The sequence below is a fragment of the Heteronotia binoei genome, chromosome 1 (assembly GCF_032191835.1).
Source record: "Heteronotia binoei isolate CCM8104 ecotype False Entrance Well chromosome 1, APGP_CSIRO_Hbin_v1, whole genome shotgun sequence".
Taxonomy (NCBI): Eukaryota; Metazoa; Chordata; class Lepidosauria; order Squamata; family Gekkonidae; genus Heteronotia; species Heteronotia binoei.
The window spans coordinates 122,807,143-122,829,599 of NC_083223.1; the positions used below are offsets into that span (position 1 = coordinate 122,807,143).

General features: G+C 43.6%; 1 protein-coding gene across 1 annotated transcript in view; it reads left to right on the plus strand.

The window, feature by feature from the left end:
- The first annotated feature begins 10,218 nt into the window (after positions 1-10,218).
- The window catches only part of ARFGEF3 (ARFGEF family member 3), a 152,763-nt gene continuing 140,524 nt past the window's right edge, over positions 10,219-22,457 (plus strand). Inside the window, exons 1-2 of the mRNA XM_060240126.1 lie at positions 10,219-10,309; positions 20,456-20,507. Of these exons, the coding sequence (XP_060096109.1) occupies positions 10,225-10,309; positions 20,456-20,507 (137 nt within the window). The 5' untranslated portion in view covers positions 10,219-10,224. The remainder of the gene's footprint in view (positions 10,310-20,455; positions 20,508-22,457) is intronic.

Genomic DNA, 22,457 nt, shown 5'->3' on the forward strand with positions numbered 1-22,457 from the left:
CCTTCCCGCCTCCAGTCAGCTGGCCAGTGGGGAGAAGCCCCGCCCCCAAAGCCACCATGTGACTTTCCACCTCCGGAGGCTTCAGACTCTGATTGGAAAGACTTTCTCTTGGAATGCTGGGAAGCAAATAAAAGGGTGGTGAATGGCTGAGAAGGAGCAAATGAGGCAGGTAAAAGGAAGAAGATATGGGGGTTGCCAGGAGGACAGAAAGAGGAAAATTTTTTGGGAAGGAAATACAGGGAAAGTAAGCCCTCCCATAAATCTTTGCGGTTTCCCTACCATGCAAGTGGATCTGGCTCACTGGCCAGTGCCACACAACTGGACCACAGCTGTCCTAGTTAGAGGCTACTGCTGGGGGAGGAAAAGCTTAAGACAAATGGATAGATTAAGGTAGGTTGGCTATTGGGTGGGAAGGAGTTCAGGTTGCCAACTCTAGGTTAGGAAATTCCTAGCAATTTGGAGGGTAGAGCCTGGGAACAGTGAAGTTAGACAAGGGGAGGAACCGCAAAGTGGTATAACGCCACCGATTCCATTCTCCAAAGCAGCCATTTCCTTCAGGGGATATAGGGTTACCAACCTCCAGATGAGTCCCAAAAGAGTCCAACACACAGTCACTAATGAATTTCAAAAGGGTAGCCCTCTTCTACAAAAGTAGTGACTTCCATGTTCCAAGACGATGGAGAAACAATCTTGGTGTATTTAAAGCAACAGTTCTTCAATTTATATTCTGTTCTCAATATACAAGAATAAATATTTCAAATGTTGTTTCATGTGTAAAATCCCGTATATACACAACAGGCTGTCAATACACCTGTTTCAAATTAATTTTCTTCAGGCAAGGGAGTATATTCAAACAACAGCACAAGGCAAATCTTTTATTAAATCTTGTATAACTTTTTAGTTGGGACACAAAGTCTGCAAAAATTTCAAAGTGACAACATGCTCAAAACAGCCCCTTTGCAAGATTTATTGTTGTATAAGGAGAATGGAGTATAAATGGAAGAACTGTCACTTTAAATACATCAGGATTGTTTCTCTGTTCTCTTGGAGCATGGAATTCACTGCTTTTGAAGAAGAGGAATACTCTTTTGGAATTCATTGGTGACCATGTGTTGGACTCTTTTGGGACTGGTATTTTGATTTTTTGTTTCAGTTATGACAGTGGATATGGAATGAGTGAATTTAATATAAATTTTTGCAATATTCTTAGTAATTTTTGTCACAATTAATTTTGTTGTTGTTTTGATCCTTTTTGTGACTGCTCTTAATGATTTTAACTTCCAGATGAGGGCTGGACATCATGTGGAATTACAACTGCTCTCCAGATGACAGAGATCAGTTTCCTAGAGAAAATGGCTGCTTTGGAGGGTGGATTCTGTGGCATTATAACCTTGATATATGGCATTATACCATTACAAGGAATAAGGCCCATTGTGGAAAAAAATTCATTGGGCTCTAGAAAGAGGCTCTGGGCAAGTCCCTGCCCTTGCTGTCTTTCCACCTATCCACTCAAGTGAAGACATTTACTCTCCCTGCTACCCTTGGTGTCTTCCCTCCCACCTTCCCCCAAATTCTACCCATCCCCAACCACCTCTTTTCTCAACTACCCTCACTCCCTTGGCACTCCTCCCCCCACTTGTGACATTCACTCACTCTCTATCCTTGCCAACTTCCTACCCACCCCAACCCTTGGCCTTCACTCACTTCCCCACCACCACCCTTGCTGTCTTCCCACCTACCCTCAACCCTTGGCATTCACTCACTGTCTTCCCACCCATTCCACAGTTGAAACAGATGCTGACTTCCCCCAACACAAAGATTTGTGTGTCCCTGTGTGTGTGGTGGCTCAAAGCCCTGAAACAGGCCCAGAATTGAGAGAAGGAAGAATAATTATGGGGGCTGCATGATGATGCTCACACAGATGCTGAAGTTCAGCATTCCTTTTGTTTGCCATGCATGTTTGCTGCCTTTTCCTGTCATGTTCAGCCTTGTAGAGTTTAGCAACAGTGTGAGCTTATAGTGTGATCTGTCTTTTTTGGCCTGGCCTGGTTGTGTTATGGTATACCATAGAATATGTGCATTTTCTCCAGGGGAGCTGATCTTTGCCTTCTGGAGAGCATTTGCAATTCTGAGTGATCTCCAGCCCACCTGGAGATTGGCAACAATCATTTTTCAGACAGAAATTGTTGGTTTGGAGGTGGAGTCTATGGCATTGTACCTGCCTGAGGTTCCACCCCTCCTCAAACCCCACCCTCTCCAGGCTCCATCCCTCAAATCTCCAGGAATTTTCCAACCTGGAGGTGGCAGTCCTATCTCCTTTCCAGGCAATTATCAGCCTACCTTTATTGGGCCCCTTGAGTTTAACTATCCATTTCCTCCCACCTCCCTGCAGGGTCTACCTAGGAAAAATGCAGTCTTTCTCCACAGTGGGGACCAAAGCAGCTTACATCATTCTTCTCTTCCCCTTTTGATCTACACAACCACCCTGTGAAGTAGGTTAGGCTGAAAGTCTGTGACTGGCCTGAAATCACCCAGTCAGCTTCCACAGCAAGAACCTGCATCTGGGAGACCCTGCTCTGAAGCACTGGTACGTCACACTGGATGTCATGGGGGGCCACTGCTGAACAGTAGGAAGCTGCCAGGTCTATCATAGCCAACCTCCAGGTGCAGCCTGAAGATCTCCTGGTATTATAGCTGAACTCCAGACAACAGATCTATCTTCCCCTGGAGAAAATAACTGCTTTGGAGGATGGACTCTATGGCATTATATTCAGGTGAGGTCTCTTCTGTCCCCAAAGCCCACCACAAAATCTTTAGGAATTCCCCAACCTGGAGCTGGCAACCCTAGTCAGGATCAACCCCAATGAGTTCTCCCTCAAATGCCAAAATAGGGCTAGAAAGGGCCTCCTCACTCAGCCTGTTACTGACAAAACCAAGTTTGGTTGGATTTCACTGACAGACGCAAACCTAGGAACAGCCACTGCCTAACAGCTTCCCCAGTGGCCAAGCAGTGGGAGAGAGGAACGGACTCAGCCAATAGGAGGTAAGTACAGTTGATTGGCGGTTGACATGCCAATGGCTGATGTGGTACTAGGCTTCCCTAGCTCCTGCTGGGGGCAGGAGTTTCCCTGGTTTCGGAGGCCCCAACCCACCAGCATGGAGTGGGCCACCAGGTGGATCCCCGCCCTCAAAAAGTTCTGTCATGTGCAGCACAATGACGTCACCCAGAAGAAATGTCACACTGGGCATGTTGCATGGGGACACTCTAGCAATTTGGAGGAAACTCTATGTTTTCATGCAGGGACACTCTAGCAATTTGGGGGGAAACAGAGTTTCCCCCGAATTGCTAGAGCAACTCCACGTGACGTGACTGGTATGACAATGCGTGTATGGAAAATGTGCGTGTGTGAAAAAAGTCCCCCACCGGCAACCATATCTGGTACACACCACAGCCAATGGGAGAACTGGAAAATGCCAGCATGCAAGGCTTTTATATATATAGCTTTTTATATACTTTCTACTTTCTTTCTATAACATACCCTGCTGAGGTTGCTTCCCTTCCCAAACCTCACCCTCTCAAGGCTCCACCCTCAGATCTCCAGGAATTTATTGATTGGGAGCTGGCAACCTGAAGGGAAACTGATCTCTGTAGCTGGGAGATCCTACTTGTACCCTTCTGAGTCCACTGCAGTCAGTAGTGTTATAAGGGTAGAAATTTGCTTAGCCAAGCAAAGAACTCCTTAGCCCAACAATTAGTCCTTCAGACTATGAGACACTCCCATCCCCAGCTTCTTTTCATCTCAGGAAGTGGGATTTTCCCTTGTTGGGAAAAAGGAGCCTAATAAAACAATTCTGAGCAGAAACATGGGCAAAGGAAAGGGATTAAGGAGCCTCTTCCCTAGCTGTTCCTTACTGCCTGAGAAGTTTTCAATTTAAACAAAACTTCAGACAAAAGGGGTGCTATGTGCATTGTCCATTGGCTGTCAGAATCTGGTAGTATCAGAAGATTATAAATGCTCACATTAAATCATGCCAAAAGAAAGCCATATATTTTATAAATGAAATATACCATAGTGATGAAGTGGGATCTGCTCAATTTGTGCTTAATTTTTAACTGTAACTGTGGGTGGAATTGGACATTCTCTTTACTTGACAAGGCACTTAACCTTTGCATTATACCTTTAGCTCTCAAGAGGTTGTGACAATCTGGAAACCCTTATACAAACTCAAGTCAACCCATTTTAACAGACAATGGTGGTTCCTCAGTTGGCATTATTAGGCCTCAGACTATGCTCACCACGGAGATGAATATAAGTGGTTTATGTATCATTGTTGCATGTTCCCTCTAGTTTTTTTTTAAAAAACTGGTACTTCTATTGCTTTCAGTAGCTCTGGATTTATATCACAGAAACAGAACTTAATTTTGAACTTAAGTTAACCATTGTCATTTAAACACACACACACAGATTTAATGGTCCATTTGAAAAAAGAAATCCTAGCCAAAATGTGTAATACAGTGAAGCAGCTATGCCCCACATATTCTAAATACAAACTATCTTGGTATGTTCTTTTGCTAGCAAAAAGTGCCACGGGGCAAAGGTGATGGGGCTGCTGTAGTGCTCCTCAGGATGAGATGCTGGGATTATGTCACAGTGCCAAAAAGAATGGGGGAATGGCCTTGTTTAAAATTAATGTTCCCACTCTGTCACAGAAACTTGCTGAATGACTAGAGTTGGCATCCCCCAGCTTGGAGATTTTGGGGCTCAACCCCCAACCTGGAGGTTTTGGGGATAGAGCTTGGGGAGGGTGAGCTTTGGAAAGAGGAAAGACTTCAGTGGGGTATAAGGCCATAGAGTTCACTTTCCTAGACAGCCATTTTCTCCAGGTGAACTGATTGGTTGTAGTTCTAGGAGAACTCCAGGTCCTACCTACCTGGAGCTTGGCAACTCCATGGCGACCTTGGGCCACTCATACACTCTCAGCCTAATCTACCTCACAGGGTTAAAATGGGAGAAAAGAAAGCCAGAAGCTGCTTTGGGTCCCCACTGGGGAAGAAAGCAGAGTATAAATGAAGTAAATAAATAAATAAACTAGAAGACTGAGAAGGAGTGCAAGGATTTTATTAATATGGGTTTTAAGGTACTAGTCAGATGTGTCACTAGAAAGTTATATGTTAATAAAAGGTTGGATAATGCATAAACTGTTAGACATGTAAATCTCAATTCTCCAAGGAAATGTAATAGTAAGAAGGAAGGTTATAAACAACAAAAGCAGGGTCTCTGACAGTGCTGACATTGTTCCTTGTAGTTTAAACAAATGCATAAATCTGTTCCTGCAGTCACACAGGATAGATGAGTTTGTATGGAACCCTATCTATTTCATTGCAAGCAGCTTTTTATCATGCTATTGGTGATGACATACTGCCATTCTGTTCACTGTGCTTCACCAATCCCTGCTAGTTACAGGAGAGTAATTGCCATGCACTTTTATACTAGGCACAGATAGATTTTATCTGGAATAAAAATTGGAAGGCTGATGGTATAGCAGTCAAAGGAATACTGCATATATAATAGCTAAATGGACAGTGCTAGAAACTGCTCTTCTTCAATGGAAGTCTTCATGGACAACAGTTTGCTATGCAGATTGGGGAAGTTTTTTTACAGGATGCAAGCCTGGTTCCAGATTGGAGGAGGAGCTGGGTTTTTTGTGGGTCTTTGGGAAGCACAGTATTTACTGGGCCCCTTTCTCCTCTAACCAAACCCCTTAAATTTTCCATCTTCCCTTTGGATCTACCATTTCTTCTTTAACCACACCTTTTAAAATTCTATTTGCTTTCACCAGTAAACAGAAATCATACAAAATGTTGCTTTCTTGGTTGCATAAAAGCAACACAGAAAATAAGCATGTGGATGCAGCCATAGTATAAGTGCTTGATTTTCATTGGAAAATGATTTAGTATATTAAAGGTAAAGGTAGTCCCCTGTGCAAACACCAGTCGTTTCTGACTCAGGAGTGATGTCGCATCACGTTTTCACGGCACACTTTTCATGGGGTGGTTTGCCATTGCCCCCCCCCCCACCTCCCCAGCAAGCTGGGTACTCATTTTACCGACTTCGGAAGGATGGAAGGCTGAGTCAACCTTATGCTGGCTACCTGAACCCAGCTTCCACAGGAATTGAACTCAGGTAATGAGCAGAGAGTTCAGACTGCAGTACTGCAGCTTTACCACTCTGCACCACGGGGCTGCTAGTATATTACTACTCTGTATACTTAACATGCAAAAAGAGTTCATGTAATTTGCTAAGTCAGGTGGGTCCCAGTTCATCATGGGCAGAATATTGAAAATTTCCCAGAAACAATCCAAGACATTTTTGTTTCCTTACCAGTCCCATTTGAATTCATAATTTATAATTCATTTACAATGCAGAAATAATTTCCTCATCTCTTTATGATAAAGCTGGCAGTTGTTTTTCATCCTAAGCACATCTGCCGTTCTGCCTAATTAGTATTTGTATTACTGTTTCCAGCTGTAGAGATTATACCCAGACCAATGGACCAGCAGTAGAGATTTGCATCTCTATAGATACGTGAAGAAAAATCGTATTTGGAAATCTTATTGGGGGGGGGGGAGTCAAGATTCAATGTGAACTGTTGCTATGGAGTTCAGTTGTTTTATTACCTTTTGCTTTTATGGTCCCTGGAATGCAGCAATCTTAATCTCTGCCCTTTACTGCAGCTGGAGATTCTTCGTGAAGTTTGCAGTGGCAAATAGTAGTTGTTAGTATTTGAGGATGTACTAATGGACTTTTGTTTTATAAAATAAACATAATTATTTCACTGCAGGGGCATTACATTTTATACCTACTAGTGGACCAGTGGGAAGCACTCAGGGTTTGGCATCTGCCCTACTCCACTGATGCTGATTCTTAGGCAATGGGGGTGGAGTTGGTGGTATCATGTTCTTCTGAAGGCAGGAGGCAGGGACAGCCTTTTTAAAGGGAGTCCATGTACTTGCTCTTGACCGTGCAAACTTGGCGATATTCTAAGTGGAGTGCACAATATTCCTTTCCAGTATTTTCTAGTTCCTTATTTTCAGCTTCCCCTGAAGCTGTATAAACATAATTGGTAGCCCCAGCTATTGGTACAGCTACAGGTACCCATGTTAGTCCATTGCATAAATGATGCCACTGGATCCTGTTTAATTCTAACAGACAAATGAAAGATTTTAAATACATGAACAGTAAAGGACACAATTAATGCATTCAACATCTTTTTGCTGTCTGCTCTAATACTTTCCATTTGAAAACTGAACTCCTTTTCCAGTATAAAACATGTAGAATTTTTATGTAATAAAGAATATCATTCAAAGGCCATAGAGAATAATGGGTAATAGTGACTTTCAATTTTTATTTGTAACTCAGGCTATGTGCTACTCTAGGTTTCTTTTGTCTCTGTGGCTGAGCTGGGAGAGACATGGAGGAAAGAGAAAGGACTAAAATTGAACTTACTGAACACCTTTAGGGCTGCGGCATGGACCAAAAACCAAAATCAAAATCCTTGTGATACCTTTTATTGGGACTAAAATTGACACAAAACATTGTGCAAGCTTTTGAGCTCATTAGAACTCTTCTTCAGGCTGAATGTTACAAAACTGAAAAGGATGGGAAGCCAGATTTTTAAGGTTATGGTATTTGACCTAGCCATGCTGGCATTCCCTGTAAAATGCATGCAGGATGAAGCTTAACTTTAGTACAGGTTTTAGGTTGGCAAATTCTCTGGGAAGAAGCAGCCAGTAAAAAGCTACGTTTGTCTGCTCAGTGACCAACCAATAAAAATGGCCTGTGCTAACTTTGCAGTTTTTAATTTAACTGCAGTAAACTGATTTTTTACGGTCCAATTTTGAGCAAAAAAAAAAAAAATCCCAAATAAGTATGTAGTTGTTTGAGCAGCAGACCATATAACCACCAAGTATAGTGTTTATTCCAAAATGAATGCCTTGGTATTTGAATAATACATGTACAGCTGTTCTACTTAGGCCCTTAAAAGTTCACATAACCAGATGTCTCAGTCATGTCTGTGTGCTCTTACATAGGATGGTACAGTCATTGGTTCTATTGTGACGTTGGCCCTGGTCTTCAACATGTAGGTCTATTCCATTTCTGAAACATGATTGATGCTAAAAAAAAAGTAAAGGTAGTATATATTAGATGACATTCTTGTTTTTTCCTGCAAGAGGAAACATTTGATGTCCAACCCTGACTTTTAATAATAGTACATATAAATATTTGTTACTAACTTCATTTGTTTTCAGATGGTTCAAAACAAACAGTGATCTGTGACTAATCTCTGCTGTATAGCTCAATCCACAGCTCAGCTGAGATTACGTAAATTACGCTGTTCAATCAATTTTCCATACCTATCTAACAATCTGATGCAGTCCTTAGAAGAATATCCACTAGAGCAAGTATTTGACAGTGGACAGTCTCCCAGCCATAAACAAAATGCTGTGAGCACTGGTGTAAGTAAAGAGGAATACTGAGTGGAGCCCTCATCTAGAGATGCCAGCCTCTAGGTGGGATTCAGGGATCCCCTGGAACTACAATTCCTCTTCAGACTATAGAGATCATCCCCCCTGGAGAAAAAATGGCCGCTTTGGAGGGTGAACTCTATGGCATTGTACCTCACTGCAGCTCCCGTCCTCCCCAGGCTTCATCCCTAAATCTCCTGGAGTGTCCCAACCTGGATCTGGCAACCCTGTCTTCCATCTCCTGCCAGTGACCAGTGGAGTTTTTGCAACCATACTCCCAGCAGATGCTGTACCTTAGTTTTTGGAGAAAGGCAGCTCGTTGTAGCAACTTCTTTATCTAGAGCAAAGTAGCTGTGGGCACTCACGTTTTACTGGCGCCACGACCCTCCTGACGCCGGCGAATCTGCATGGATTTCGCACCAGAAGCGCCGGCGCACCCAGAAGCGCCGGCTACTTCCGTCGCTAAGCCAGCGCAAACGCAAATCGCAAAGATGCAGGAAAACGTTTGCGCTGGCTTAGCGACGGAAGTAGCCGGCGCTTCTGGGTGCGCCGGCGCTTCTGGTGCGAAATCCATGCAGATTCGCCGGCGTCAGGAGGGTCGTGGCGCCAGTAAAACGTGAGTGCGAAAACACCCGATGTCTCTGATCTGATAGTTCTTAAGCAGTTACTTCATTTAGGCCCTGCCTCTCCCCCCCCCCCTCCTCCCCGTAGGGACCTGAATAGGCTTACACTGTTCTTCTCACATTTTATCCTCACAACAACCAGTGAAGTAGAATAGGCCGAGTGTGTGTGATTGGTCCAAGGTCACCCAGCAAGCTTCCATGGCATGAGTGGGGATCTGAACTTGGATCTCCCTTGTCAGAGTCTAGTAGTAATCTAGAATCTAAACTGCATTACCTCTAGCTCAGGGGCTAGAGCTAGCATGAGAGGGATGCAACTTTTTTTTTTTTTTAACTATGTCAGGTTGTTAGGTCAGTGAGAGGGAAATTATAAAACCCCTGTCCAAAATACCTCCTTTCAGAGTAAATCCTCACCAGTTTGCAACTCTATCAAGCCATCATTCCTGGATAAGGTGATTACGATGAAAAATCCTCACTCAAGAGGAGCCGCTGGGCTTATTCCAGAGAAAATAGTCCCTGAGCAGGTCCACTGTTCCTCCCCTCGGCCACTGTATATAGCGTGACACAGAAAGAATTGCTAAAGCAAAGGTCAGCCTTTGCAGGCCTGACCCTTCGAAAGTAACACTGGCGTAGTATTTATTATTATCGCACCTCAGACCCAGCGTTGCTGTGTTCTCCCGGGGCGGGCCTGGTCCGACCCTGCAAGCGATTCTGAGCTACCCAGCTTGGGAGAAAGCAGCCGCGGCGTCTTTCCAGTCCCTCCCTCCGGCTGGTGGAGCTGTGTCGGTAGGTCTGAGGCAGCCCAGCCGCCGCGCCACCGCAGGAGCCGGAGCCAAGGACTGGCAGAGGCACGAGCAGCCCCGAGTGACGTGGGCCTCGTCGTGGAGCTTAGGATGATTCATCAACAGCGGCGAGAGCGGGCTGCCGGAGGCGCGATGCTGTGCACAGCCCCGGCGTAGAGGTTGGCGGAGGGGCTAGGACCGCCACCATCCCCACACGCGCGCGCACACCCCGCGCCTTCGCCCGGTATCGTCTCGCTTTTCTTGGACAGCCGGGGTGGGAGGGGGGGAAGGCAAGATGGAAGAACTCCTCAAAAAGCTGCAGAAGGAAGCGTCGGGGAACAAGTACAAGGCGATCAAGGAGAGCTGCACCTGGGCCACCGGTAAGAAAACGGGCGGGCGAGGGGGCCACCTTCCTCCCCTCTCCCTTGTTGTGCATAATACTTGTGCGTCAGTCTCAAGACGGCAACCCCCTTTCCCCCTGTGTCTACGAAGAGCACGGAGGATGCATGATGATCCCCTTTTCCTGATACCTAATTGGAGGAAACATTCATTCCCATTAAAAGATCACCGGGCCAAGGAAAATATGAACAGAATCAGTGGATTTCCAGGCATCTTGCGGGTCTCGTTTGTGTCTGCTTTGAGTTGTGGTTTTCAGAGTGTGGGTCACCTCGTTAGCGCTCAATCAGTGCTGGCCTTCCGCCGAAGGTCAGCCAGGGGAGCAGTCCCGTTTGCCAAGCCTCTTCTAGGATGTACTACTACTAATATTCTTTGAAAACTGTCCCCTTCCTCCCCCCACCCTGCAAATCTTTTCTGTTCTACAGAGAGAAGCCTGCCTGTCGTGTGAATTTGGCTCTTTCAGCTCTAATAATATTGTATTACACATATTTCCTTTGTACTCTGCCAGTTCTTTAATAGGAAGATCAACTGCTTACCACTTTTGCTCTTCCATGTATAAAATGAAGTTGTGAAGTCCATTTTTAATTATTTACTTTTCATATCAGTAAATTAGTAAATATTAGTATCTGGATTTGGCACCCTGTTGTGTTGTTGGATTGAACTGAGGGACAGTAGCTCACCACAAAACAGGCAAGATAGGCTAATACAAAAGAGTGAATTTGTAGGTAATGAATTTTTAAAGGCAATCTAATGACATAATGAGGGCAGCTAACTTGTGATTTCAGTGCTGCTGGGTAGAAAGGCTTAATCGCTTCTATCTCATGAAAACAAATTTCCATTTTGCAAAGAAAAAATAATAAATATAGGGCTTATTTAAGATGCTTTATCTGGTCATGCAAAAGGGGCATCTAATTGCAGAGACTCAAACAGGAGATGACAACAGAAATGAAAGAAGAACATACCCTGAGCCACCTTTCTGCTAGCAGGTGTTTTCTTCAAGTAAAGCTAAAATGCCGGTGCCATTTAAATATGTAGATTGTCATGTGCTGCTTTCCTTTGCTTTGTGACTAGAGTTGGTTAACATTTCCACTAGTTAATACTCTGATATATGTGCTTGTTTGCTTGTTTTTAATTGTATAATGAACATTCTCTGTTTCTCTCTGTGATATGTGTGCTCTCATTCAGTCTGGATTAGGAATGAGTGTATCCATGTGGTTTTGTTTTTAATTTTCAGGGAGTTGTGAACCTTCATAGGCTGTAGCCCTGTAGCTAATGGGCACAATCTAGTGTAAGGTTTTCCTGTTGTTTTTCCTGTCAAGCCACAGCAGATTTATGGTGATCACAGAAGGTTTACAAAGCAAGAAATGTTCAGAGGTGGTTTGCCATTGCCGGCCTCTACATCACAACCTCGGTATTCCTCAGAGATCTCCCATCCACATACTAGCCGGAACTGACCCCACATAGCTTCTGAGATCTGGCAGCACTGAAATCAATGGGAATTAAAAGTACTTAGCCTTGGTAGGAATTGGTGGAGACCGTTGACTTTATGGTGACCACAGAGGGTTTCCAAGGCATCTCACAGAGGTCTGGGAGGAGCAGAGCAGAGCAGCTCTGATAGCTGAGACAGCTGGAGAAATTGCTGAGAATTTCTGAGTTTTGAAGGACTACATTCTAAGGTTTGTGGGGCTGCCTAAAATTCTAAGGTGTGATAGCTGGGGAACTGCTCTTTGTTTGGTTGACTGCTCTTTGTTTGGTTGACTGCCTTAAGGGTGAAAGAGATTGAGAGTGATTGCTGCTGATTGAGAGTGATTGCTGAGGAGTGCCCTGCTCCACCTCTTTGCATTTTAAGCTGCGCCTTGCCAAAGGCGCGAGCCTTTGGCGCGAGCCGAAGGGCGAGAGCTAAAGGGCTCTTGGCCTGTGGCTCTTCGCCTAGGGGCTCTCTAAGGAGCAGGAACCCAGATCCCTGGCTTCTTTGTTCTCCAAATAAGGTAAGTTCCCAATAAGGTAAGTTTAGGTAAGTTGACCCGCCAGAAGGGGAGCCACTTAAACAGCATTTAAAGAGGACTGTATATTTTAATATATATATATATATACAATGAAGATAGAATGCCAGCAGGGGGTTGGGGGCTTTCCAGTGTTTTGCACTGAGTGTCACATGTATGACTATCTGCCCAAAGGACAGAAGTCTTGGGTGTGTGCTCGATGCAAGGAGCTCCTGGTCCTCAGGGAACGAGTTCGTACCCTTGAGGCCGAGGTGACTGCCCTGGAGAAGCAGAGACGGTCAGTTAGGCACTTGGGGAAGACTCTCGGGGGCGTATTAGATGAGCCCCGCTCTGAACGTAGCAGCCCCGTTGCTGCCAGAGAGCGTGAGGGTCGAGAGGGAACAGGGCACCGTGCTGAGGATAAGGGGAATGCGCCCTCAGAAGGGACCTCTTCTTCGGTCGGTGAGCGGGAATCCTTTCGCGCCAAGGAACCATCCCTGAGCAGGGGGAGAGGGGGGGTATTGGTAGTTGGTGATTCGATCATTAGGCAAGTAGACAGCCGGGTGGCGAAACCGCGTACTGACCGTATGGTGACTTGCCTGCCTGGTGCGAAGGTAGCGGACATTACGCGTGTAGTAGATAGACTGATAGACAGTGCTGGGGAGGAGCCTGTGGTCGTGGTGCATGTTGGCACCAACGATGTGGGGAAATGCAGTCGTGAGGTCCTGGAGGAAAAATTTAGGCTGCTAGGCGGGAGACTTAAGGCCAGGACCTCCAAGGTAGCCTTCTCGGAAGTGCTACCTGTTCCACGTGCAGGGCAGGAGAGACAGGCACAAATTAGAAGTCTCAATGTGTGGATGAGACGATGGTGTAAGGAGGAAGGGTTTAAGTTTGTTAGGCACTGGGATGCTTTCTGGAACAAGCGGGAGCTGTACAAAAGAGACGGTCTCCACTTGTCCCCGGATGGAACCAGGCTGCTGGCGCTTAAAATCAAAAAGGTGGCAGAGCAGTTTTTAAACTAAATCTTGGGGGAAAGCCGACAGGAGATGAAATGTCTCTGGTTCGGGAGGACTCGTCTCAAAGAGATGAAGGGTTAGCTGCTATTTTTCTACCGGGTAACGGACCGGAGTTGTCCACTGTGAAGGTGACAAACAATATGGACTGTCTGCCAGTGTCTCGAGGCGGCAGGAGGAAGGTGGCGGGCCTAGCTCGCCTGGGAAATTATAGATGTTTGTATGCAAATGCTAGAAGTGTTCAAAGTAAAATTGGTGAATTGGAATGTTTAGTGCTGGGAGAAAACATAGACATTGTGGGAATTTCAGAAACTTGGTGGAATGAGGAGAATCAGTGGGACACGGTGATTCCTGGATATAAGCTATATCGGAAGGATAGGGAGGGAAGGGTTGGAGGTGGGGTGGCTCTGTATGTCAGAGAGGATATACGGTCCAGTAAGGCTGAGATCAGAGAATTAGATTCACTTTTAGAAATGCTTTGGGTTGAAATAGAGGGCCCAAAAGGAAATTTAACTATGGGAGTTTGTTATCGCCCACCAAATCAAAAGAGAGAGGACGATTATAATATGATGGAAGGCTTAAAGATAGCGGCTAAACGTAAAAACTGTGTTGTAATAGGTGATTTTAACTACCCGCAGATTGATTGGGTCAATATGTGTTCTGGTCGAGAGAAAGAGATTGAGTTTCTTGATGCTCTCAATGACTGTGCTATGGAGCAGATGGTCTCAGAACCTACCAGGGGTGGGGCGATCCTGGATTTGGTCCTAAGTAATGCCCAAGACTTGGTGAGAGATGTAAAAGTGATTGCGCCGCTTGGGAGCAGTGACCATAATGTTATTGATTTCACCGTTTGTATAAATAGGGAGTTGTCCAAAAAGACCACCACAACCACGTTTAACTTTAAAAGGGGTAAATACACTGAGATGAGGAGGCATGTGAGGAAGAAACTGAAAGGAAAGGTACATACGGTCAAAACCCTTGAGAAAGCTTGGACGCTATTTAAAACTATAATCCTAGAAGCTCAGATAAAATACATACCACAAGTTAGGAAAGGCACAAACAGGCATAAGAAAAGGCCTGCGTGGTTAACAAATAAAGTAATGGAAGCTGTAAAAGGTAAGAAGGACTCCTTTAAGCGGTGGAAAACCAGTCCAAGTGAGATTAGTAAAAGGGAACACAGGCTGTGGCAAATCAAATGCAAGACTGTGATCAGGCAGGCAAAAAGGGACTATGAGGAGCATATTGCAAAAAACATAAAGACCAACAATAAAACTTTCTTCAAATATATTAGAAGTAGGAAACCAGCCAGGGAGGCAGTGGGGCCCTTGGATGACCATGGGGTAAAAGGATTACTGAAGGAGGATAGGGAAATGGCTGAAAAGCTAAATGAATTTTTTGCCTCCGTCTTCACTGTAGAAGACGAGAACTTTTTGCCCGCCCCAGAACCACTAATTTTGGAAGGGGTGTTGAAAGACCTGAGTCAGATTGAGGTGACAAATGAGGAGGTCCTACAACTGATAGACAAATTAAAAACTAATAAGTCACCGGGTCCGGATGGCATACATCCGAGAGTTCTGAAGGAACTCAAAGTTGAACTTGTGGATCTTCTAACAAAAATCTGTAATCTTTCATTGAAATCTGCCTCCATTCCTGAGGACTGGAAGGTAGCAAATGTCACCCCCATCTTTAAAAAAGGTTCCAGAGGAGATCCGGGAAACTACAGGCCAGTCAGTCTGACTTCAATACCGGGAAAGTTGGTAGAAACCATTATCAAGGACAGAATGAGTAGGCACATTGATGAACACGGGTTATTGAGGAAGACTCAGCATGGGTTCTGCAAGGGAAGATCTTGCCTCACTAACCTGTTGCATTTCTTTGAGGGGGTGAACAAACATGTGGACAAAGGAGACCCGATAGATGTTGTTTACCTTGACTTCCAGAAAGCTTTTGATAAAGTTCCTCATCAAAGGCTCCTTAGAAAGCTTGAGAATCATGGAGTAAAAGGACAGGTCCTCTTGTGGATCAAAAACTGGCTGAGTAATAGGAAGCAGAGAGTGAGTATAAATGGGCAGTCTTCGCAGTGGAGGACGGTAAGCAGTGGGGTGCCGCAGGGCTCGGTACTGGGTCCCATGCTTTTTAACTTGTTCATAAATGATTTAGAGTTCGGAGTGAGCAGTGAAGTGGCCAAGTTTGCGGATGACACTAAATTGTTCAGGGTGGTGAGAACCAGAGAGGATTGTGAGGAACTCCAAAGGGATCTGTTGAGGCTGGGTGAGTGGGCGTCAACGTGGCAGATGCAGTTCAATGTGGCCAAGTGCAAAGTAATGCACATTGGGGCTAAGAATCCCAGCTACAAATACAAGTTGATGGGGTGTGAACTGGCAGAGACTGATCAAGAGAGAGATCTTGGGGTCATGATAGATAACTCACTGAAAGTGTCAAGACAGTGTGCGTTTGCAATAAAAAAGGCCAATGCCATGCTGGGAATTATTAGGAAGGGAATTGAAAACAAATCAGCCAGTATCATAATGCCCCTGTATAAATCGATGGTGCGGTCTCATTTGGAGTACTGTGTGCAGTTCTGGTCGCCGCACCTCAAAAAGGATATTATAGCTTTAGAGAAGGTGCAGAGAAGGGCAACTAGAATGATTAAAGGGCTGGAGCACTTTCCCTATGAAGAAAGGTTGAAACACTTGGGACTCTTTAGCTTGGAGAAACGTCGACTGCGGGGTGACATGATAGAGGTTTACAAGATAATGCATGGAATGGAGGAAGTAGAGAAAGAAGTACTTTTCTCCCTTTCTCACAATACAAGAACTCGTGGGCATTCGATGAAATTGCTGAGCAGACAGGTTAAGACGGATAAAAGGAAGTACTTCTTCACCCAAAGGGTGATTAACATGTGGAATTCACTGCCACAGGAGGTGGTGGCGGCCACAAGTATAGCCACCTTCAAGAGGGGTTTAGATAAAAATATGGAGCACAGGTCCATCAGTGGCTATTAGCCACAGTGTATGGAGCACAGGTCCATCAGTGGCTATTAGCCACAGTGTATGGAGCACAGGTCCATCAGTGGCTATTAGCCACAGTGTATGTGTGTATATAACATTTTTTGCCACTGTGTGACACAGAGTGTTGGACTTGATGGGCCGTTGGCCTGATCCAACATGGCTTCTCTTATGTTCTTATGTTCTTAAGAGATGTTCAGAGGTGTTTGCCATTGCCTGCCTCTACATCACAATCCTGGTATTCCTCGGAGATCTCCCATCCACATACTAGCCGGGAATGACCCCACACAGCTTCTGAGATCTGGCAGCACTGAAGTTCAAGGATATTTAAATCCAGTTGATTTAAGGCAAATGTAACAGTGCTTAGGCTTCTCCACCGAAATCAATGGGAATTAAAAGTACTTACCTTTGGTAGGGACCATACAAAAGTGATCTTTAGTGTTTCAAGACTTGGGTGTGCAGTCACAACAGATTCTTTAAACAGTAACAAGGACACAACTACCTCAAGAAAAGAAATTGATGCTTGTCAAGAAGCTAGGAAAAGGTGTCTTTGATATCTCGCTTTTCTTTGCAATGGGGACCCGAAGCAAAAACGGGATTTGGTGGCAAGCAAAGCAGGAAGTATCGGATGGAAAAGGGAAATCATTGAAGCAGCCAGCCTACTCTTGGACTATAATATCATAGAAAAACATCAGCGGCCATTGCTAGGAGGCTAAAATTTAAATAAAATTTTTAAAGTGTTCAGGACATTAAAAATTGCTGGAGCCGACAGAGGTGATGATTATAAGGTAAAGACTATTGGACATTACTGTTAATAACCATTTTAGAAGCCTCTAGAGGAAAAAGGAAAAAAAATTAAAGTGTAGCAGAAAGTCGCGACTGCCATTTTGGATAAAATAAAAACTTTAAAAATTAATATCTGAGCCCAGGAGGCTCTGAGGACAGTGAAATTAGGCTTATTGGAAAGAGCAAGCCTCACTCTTTTAAATCTGATAATTGAAATTTAATTTGGTGAGGTCAAAATTTTCGGTGTTTTTACATGTCAGACCACAAGCAAACCCGTGCAAGGACTGCTTCACTGGAGAAGATGCAGGACCAATTAGATGCAATGGAAGCCAGAATAATGAAGGGGATGAAAGAGATGATAACTGCTTCCAAAAAAGAAATTAAAAAAGATATTGAAGAGCTAAACAAAGATATAGAGGATCTCAGAAATGAGACTGTGGTGACATCAAAAAAAGTGCAAGAGGTGGAAGGGAGAGTGAAAGTACATGATTCCACCTTAAAAATACAAGAAAAAGTGGCAATTCATGACTGCAAATTGATGGAGACCCAGATACGTCTGAGAGAAGTACCTGAGGATGAAGGAACTGATTTGAAAGAATATATAATAAAAATAATTGCAGAATTTTTGGAGGAAGATCCTGAAGGGATTAGAAACATGTATGACTATATCTATAGAGTGAACTCACTATATGCCAAAAAAATAATCTACCAAGAGATGTGGTTATAAGATATATGACAAAAGAAATGGTGGGAAAAATCATGAATAAAAACTTTGAAAATACATTGATAGTGGGAGGCAGCAGAGTAAGAATTATGAAGGAGTTGCCAAGACAAGTGATAAATGACAGAAGAGTATAAAAGAAATTGACATAAAAATTACAGGACAATGAAATGAGGTATAGATGGATAATACCTGAAGGTTTGAGCTTTGAGCTACAAGGAAAAAGGATCACAATTACAGCCACACAGGAACTGCGTGGATTTTATGAAGAACATAAAGAATTTGCACCATGATGGATTACAAATTATTATCTTGGAATGTAAATGGACTAAATTCACCACAAAAAAGAAAGGCAACGTTTCATTGGATGAAAAAGCAAAATTGTAATATAGTTTGTTTACAAGAAGTCCATATCAAACAAAAGGATTACAAATTTTTATGGAATAAGCAATTGGGACTAGAATTTCATTCATTGGCTGAACAGAAGAAAAGGGGAATAATTTTTTATATTAAACAAGAATTAGACCCGAAATTAGTGTTTAAAGATAAAGATGGAAGATTTGTAGCAGTAGAAATAATATCAAATGCAAAAAAAAGTTGTTACTGGGCTTCTCCACTGAAATCAATGGGAATTAAAAGTACTTAACCTTGGTAGGAGTTGGTGGAGACGGTTGACTTTATGGTGACCACAGAGGGTTTCCAAGGCAAGAGATGTTCAGAGGTGGTTTGCCATTGCCTGCCTCTACATCACAACCCTGGTATTCCTCGGAGATCTCTCATCCACATACTAGCCGGGACTGACCTCACATAGCTTCCGAGATCTGCAGCACTGAAGTTCAAGGATATTTAAATCCAGTTGATTTAAGGCAAATATAACAGTGCTTAGGCTTCTCCACCGAAATCATTGGGAATTAAAAGTACTTAGCTTTGGTAGGGACCATACCAAAGTGATCTTTAGTGTTTCAAGACTTGGGTGTGCAGTCACAACAGATTCTTTAAACAGTAACAAGGACACAACTACCTCAAGAAAAGAAATTGATGCTTGTCAAGAAGCTAGGAAAAGTTTTCTTTGATATCTCGCTTTTCTCTGCAATGGGGACCCGAAGCAGTTTACAGCATTCTCTTCTCCATTTTGTCCTCACACCAACCCTAAGAGGTAGGCTAGGCTGAAAGAGCGACTGACCCAGGGTCACCCAGCAAATTTCCATGATAGCAGGGGTTCTCCCAGACCCTAGTCTCACACTTTATCCATGATGTCCAGTGTAAAAATGGTATAACTTTTTTGATCAAGAAATGCTGTGGCTGCATTTTGCAACACCATCTGAAGCCTCTGGGCAGACACCAAGAACAGTCCCATGCTGAGTACAATTCAGCAGTCTAGTGAACTCTGTGCTATAGTACTTTAATGAGCATGGTTTTATTATAGTACTTCCCCTTGAATAGTGACTGGTTTTTGCTCTGATTTACATATTAAAACACTTCTTAAACTTAAGAAGAAATACTTTCATAGATAAAAATTGCAGATTGAAACACTGCATTTATGGTGAAGTTTTGTATCATACCCCATTTCAGTGGAAAACAGTTTTCATATTTGAGCCATGAGAAGTAGACAGATTTGAAGGGGGAGAAAAGTAATGCAGAAGGCTAGCTTGGTTTGTGCATAGCAACAACAGACATGTTAAGATAAGAATGTTATCTGATGCATCATTGTAGGAGTTGGTGGAGACAGTTGACTTTAAGCATATACAAACATATGGACAGGTGTTACCTACACTGATTTCCAACACAGGTTAGCTGCAGGCAAAGACAAATACTGCAGGCAAAGACAAACTCATAGTAAATATGTACACAGGTCATTATCTATTCTGGCTCTGACAAGGTCAGCAATACAAATATGCTAGTATGGTTTTAGATTATATGAAGATGATATAATTTTATAAGTTTTTGATTTTGTTGTAAATTTCCTTACTAGAGTCCTACACTTCAGTCTCATGGTTAACAAGATCATACTCTTGTAGTCTATTTTTAATTACTTTACACGAACTTTGCCTGTGTTTCTAAAAATGGAAATATAGTTCAGATTAAAATTTTTGCCTTTTCTATAAAGATGCATTTTAGCTGAGCCACTGTAATTGTGAATATGGCAGGATACTCTGGTCAGGGTAGTAGCTAGGCATTTCTGTATCCTAGTAATTAAAGATTGCCCTTGCACTTGTTTTGGAACAAAAATGACAGTCTGTGAGCTTGATTAGCTGTCTGTTAATGGAACTTACTTTAAAGAGCTACAGGGTCTGGGCCCAAGATTATTAAGGAATTGTTCATTCTCATATGAACTAACTGCATGTGGAAAGATCATTTTCTTAGGTCCCATTCCTTGTATTTACATAATCTGAGATTTAGATTATGATGTAACCCGCCCTGAGCCTGTTCTATAGGAAGGGTGGGCTAAAAATCGAATAAAACTAATAAATAAATAGTGGGAGACAATCAGTAGAAGGGCCTCTTTAGTGGGGGCACCAAGATTGTGGAACACCTTCTCCCAAGTTCTGTTGTACTATATCTGGACAGTGTTCCCATCCTGACTGCCCTCTAACATGATTCTTTCCTCCTTTCTATACAGAAGCTATAGAATCTTCGGAGGCTGCTATCAAGATTCCCCCATATCAGCTCAGGTAGGAAATTTACATTGTCTTATTGTAGATGTAAGTGAAGTTTGAAATATTGTCAAAGGTAGCTTCTACAAAGACTTGCCTAAGTTTGTGGAAAGCCTGAAAACAATGGAGGGGGGTGTTGGAAGACAGTTGTCCCCCCCCCAATGGAAAAACTGTAAAACTTTTTCCTTTTGAAAAATCCAATGAAATGTTTTCTCTTCTGGAATGAATAAAATACTTTTTAAGATAATGTTTACTAAAAAGGCATAGTATGATGAGTTGACAACATCAGACAATGACAAGTTGGGACTTGCAACAAAATGTTATAGGTTTGTTTTTGTTTTTTTCGCTTGCCCCTCATGTAGCCTCAGGATTTTTTTCCTTTTTCCACCACATCTGCCTCCTCACATCCAGCTGATCCATCCAGACCATACCTCTCCCTACCCTTTTCAATAGCTGTCTGCTTCGTCTTCCCTGTCTCTTTCCATCCCCAATCTTCTTGTTCCCCTCAGATCATCTCCCTGACTCCTCACCCAGCACTTCCAATTCCCCTTCCTTTTTGTAGTTTATCTACTTACCTCTGTGTCTGTGTGAGACCACAGATCTGAAAGTGGGGGTGGAATCATTCTTCTCTGTGCTGAGGGACAACCCCAGCAGCCCTTCTTTTATCCAACCATGCCTCCCAGTTTTGCAGGCATCCTAAGGTTTGTTTAGAAGCTGCTTAGACAGTCCTGGCTGTTCTACTGACAGCCCTCTTCACTCTAAGGATTCCTGCAAAGGATTCCTGCAAATTCCAGCTTTGAGGGCACCATTGGGACTCTGTGCAGTTGGTGGGAGAGGAAACTCATTCTTCCTCTCCCTACTTTACTCAGCCTTCTGGCTCTGTTGTCCACTACCTCATGGATTTGCATCCTCTTCTTTTCACAGCTGCTTGTTCATGAATCCTCCTCCTCCATTCTCCACTACCTTCATTCTTTTCTCCCACCTTATCATTCTTCTGGTGCTGGTGGCTGCCAGCATAGCAATATGAGAGCCAGTGTGGTGTAGTGCTTAGAACTTTGGACTCACCTGGATCTGTGAGATCCAGGTTTGCATCCTCACACACTTTGACCAGTCACACATTCTCAGCCTAGCTACCTTACAGGATTGTTGAGGAGGCCTCCGTTGTGGAGAAAAGCGGGATATAAATGAAGGAAATAAATATACCTGGAGATGGAAGGCAAATAAAAAGTAGTTCGCTTGGTGAGAGGGAAGGAGATAAAGAGGCAAGAAAAGGTGAGAGTATGGGGGCTGCCATGAGAATAATAAGAAGAAATAGTGCACAGGTTCCCTACTGTGCAATTCTTCCTGGCTCAGAGGCCAACAATGCACAGAGTCTTCCCAATGAGAGGCTTCTAGGGGAAGGGGACGAGAAGCTGAAGATGGAGGGCATATGGTGGTTGGGAAAGAGAGAAAGAAACAGGCAAATGGGAGATGCTACATGGGGTTTCTGGGAAGTGAAAGAGGATACAGTGGGAGAGGGGAGAATGAAATGCCCCCGTAAGTCCTTGCTTGTCCTTCACTTGTATATAACATCTTCAAATATATGTTTCTTGCTTATGTGTGACTAATTTTGTTCACAATTTGTTATATGTTTGCGATGACAATATACTTATTCAGTGTTTTTGGAGATACAAAGTTTGCCTTCATATCCAAGTTTGCCACTTGCATGACTGTGACTGTATAAGGTTTTCTGTCTTATAATAAACTGACTGATGACTCCCTCCCATTTTTGCCATTCCCATCAACTACAAAACCTTCCTCACAGACTGCAGTAAGTAGGAAGTTGTGCCTTTGTGGAGCCTGAAGCCAATATGCTGAGCAAGACCCTACTACCCATATGCTGTTGGCTGAAAGGAGAACTGGGGTGAAATGGAACAGCTTCAGATGAGGGGCTGTTAGCACAGAACACCTAAATGCCCATGAGAGTGA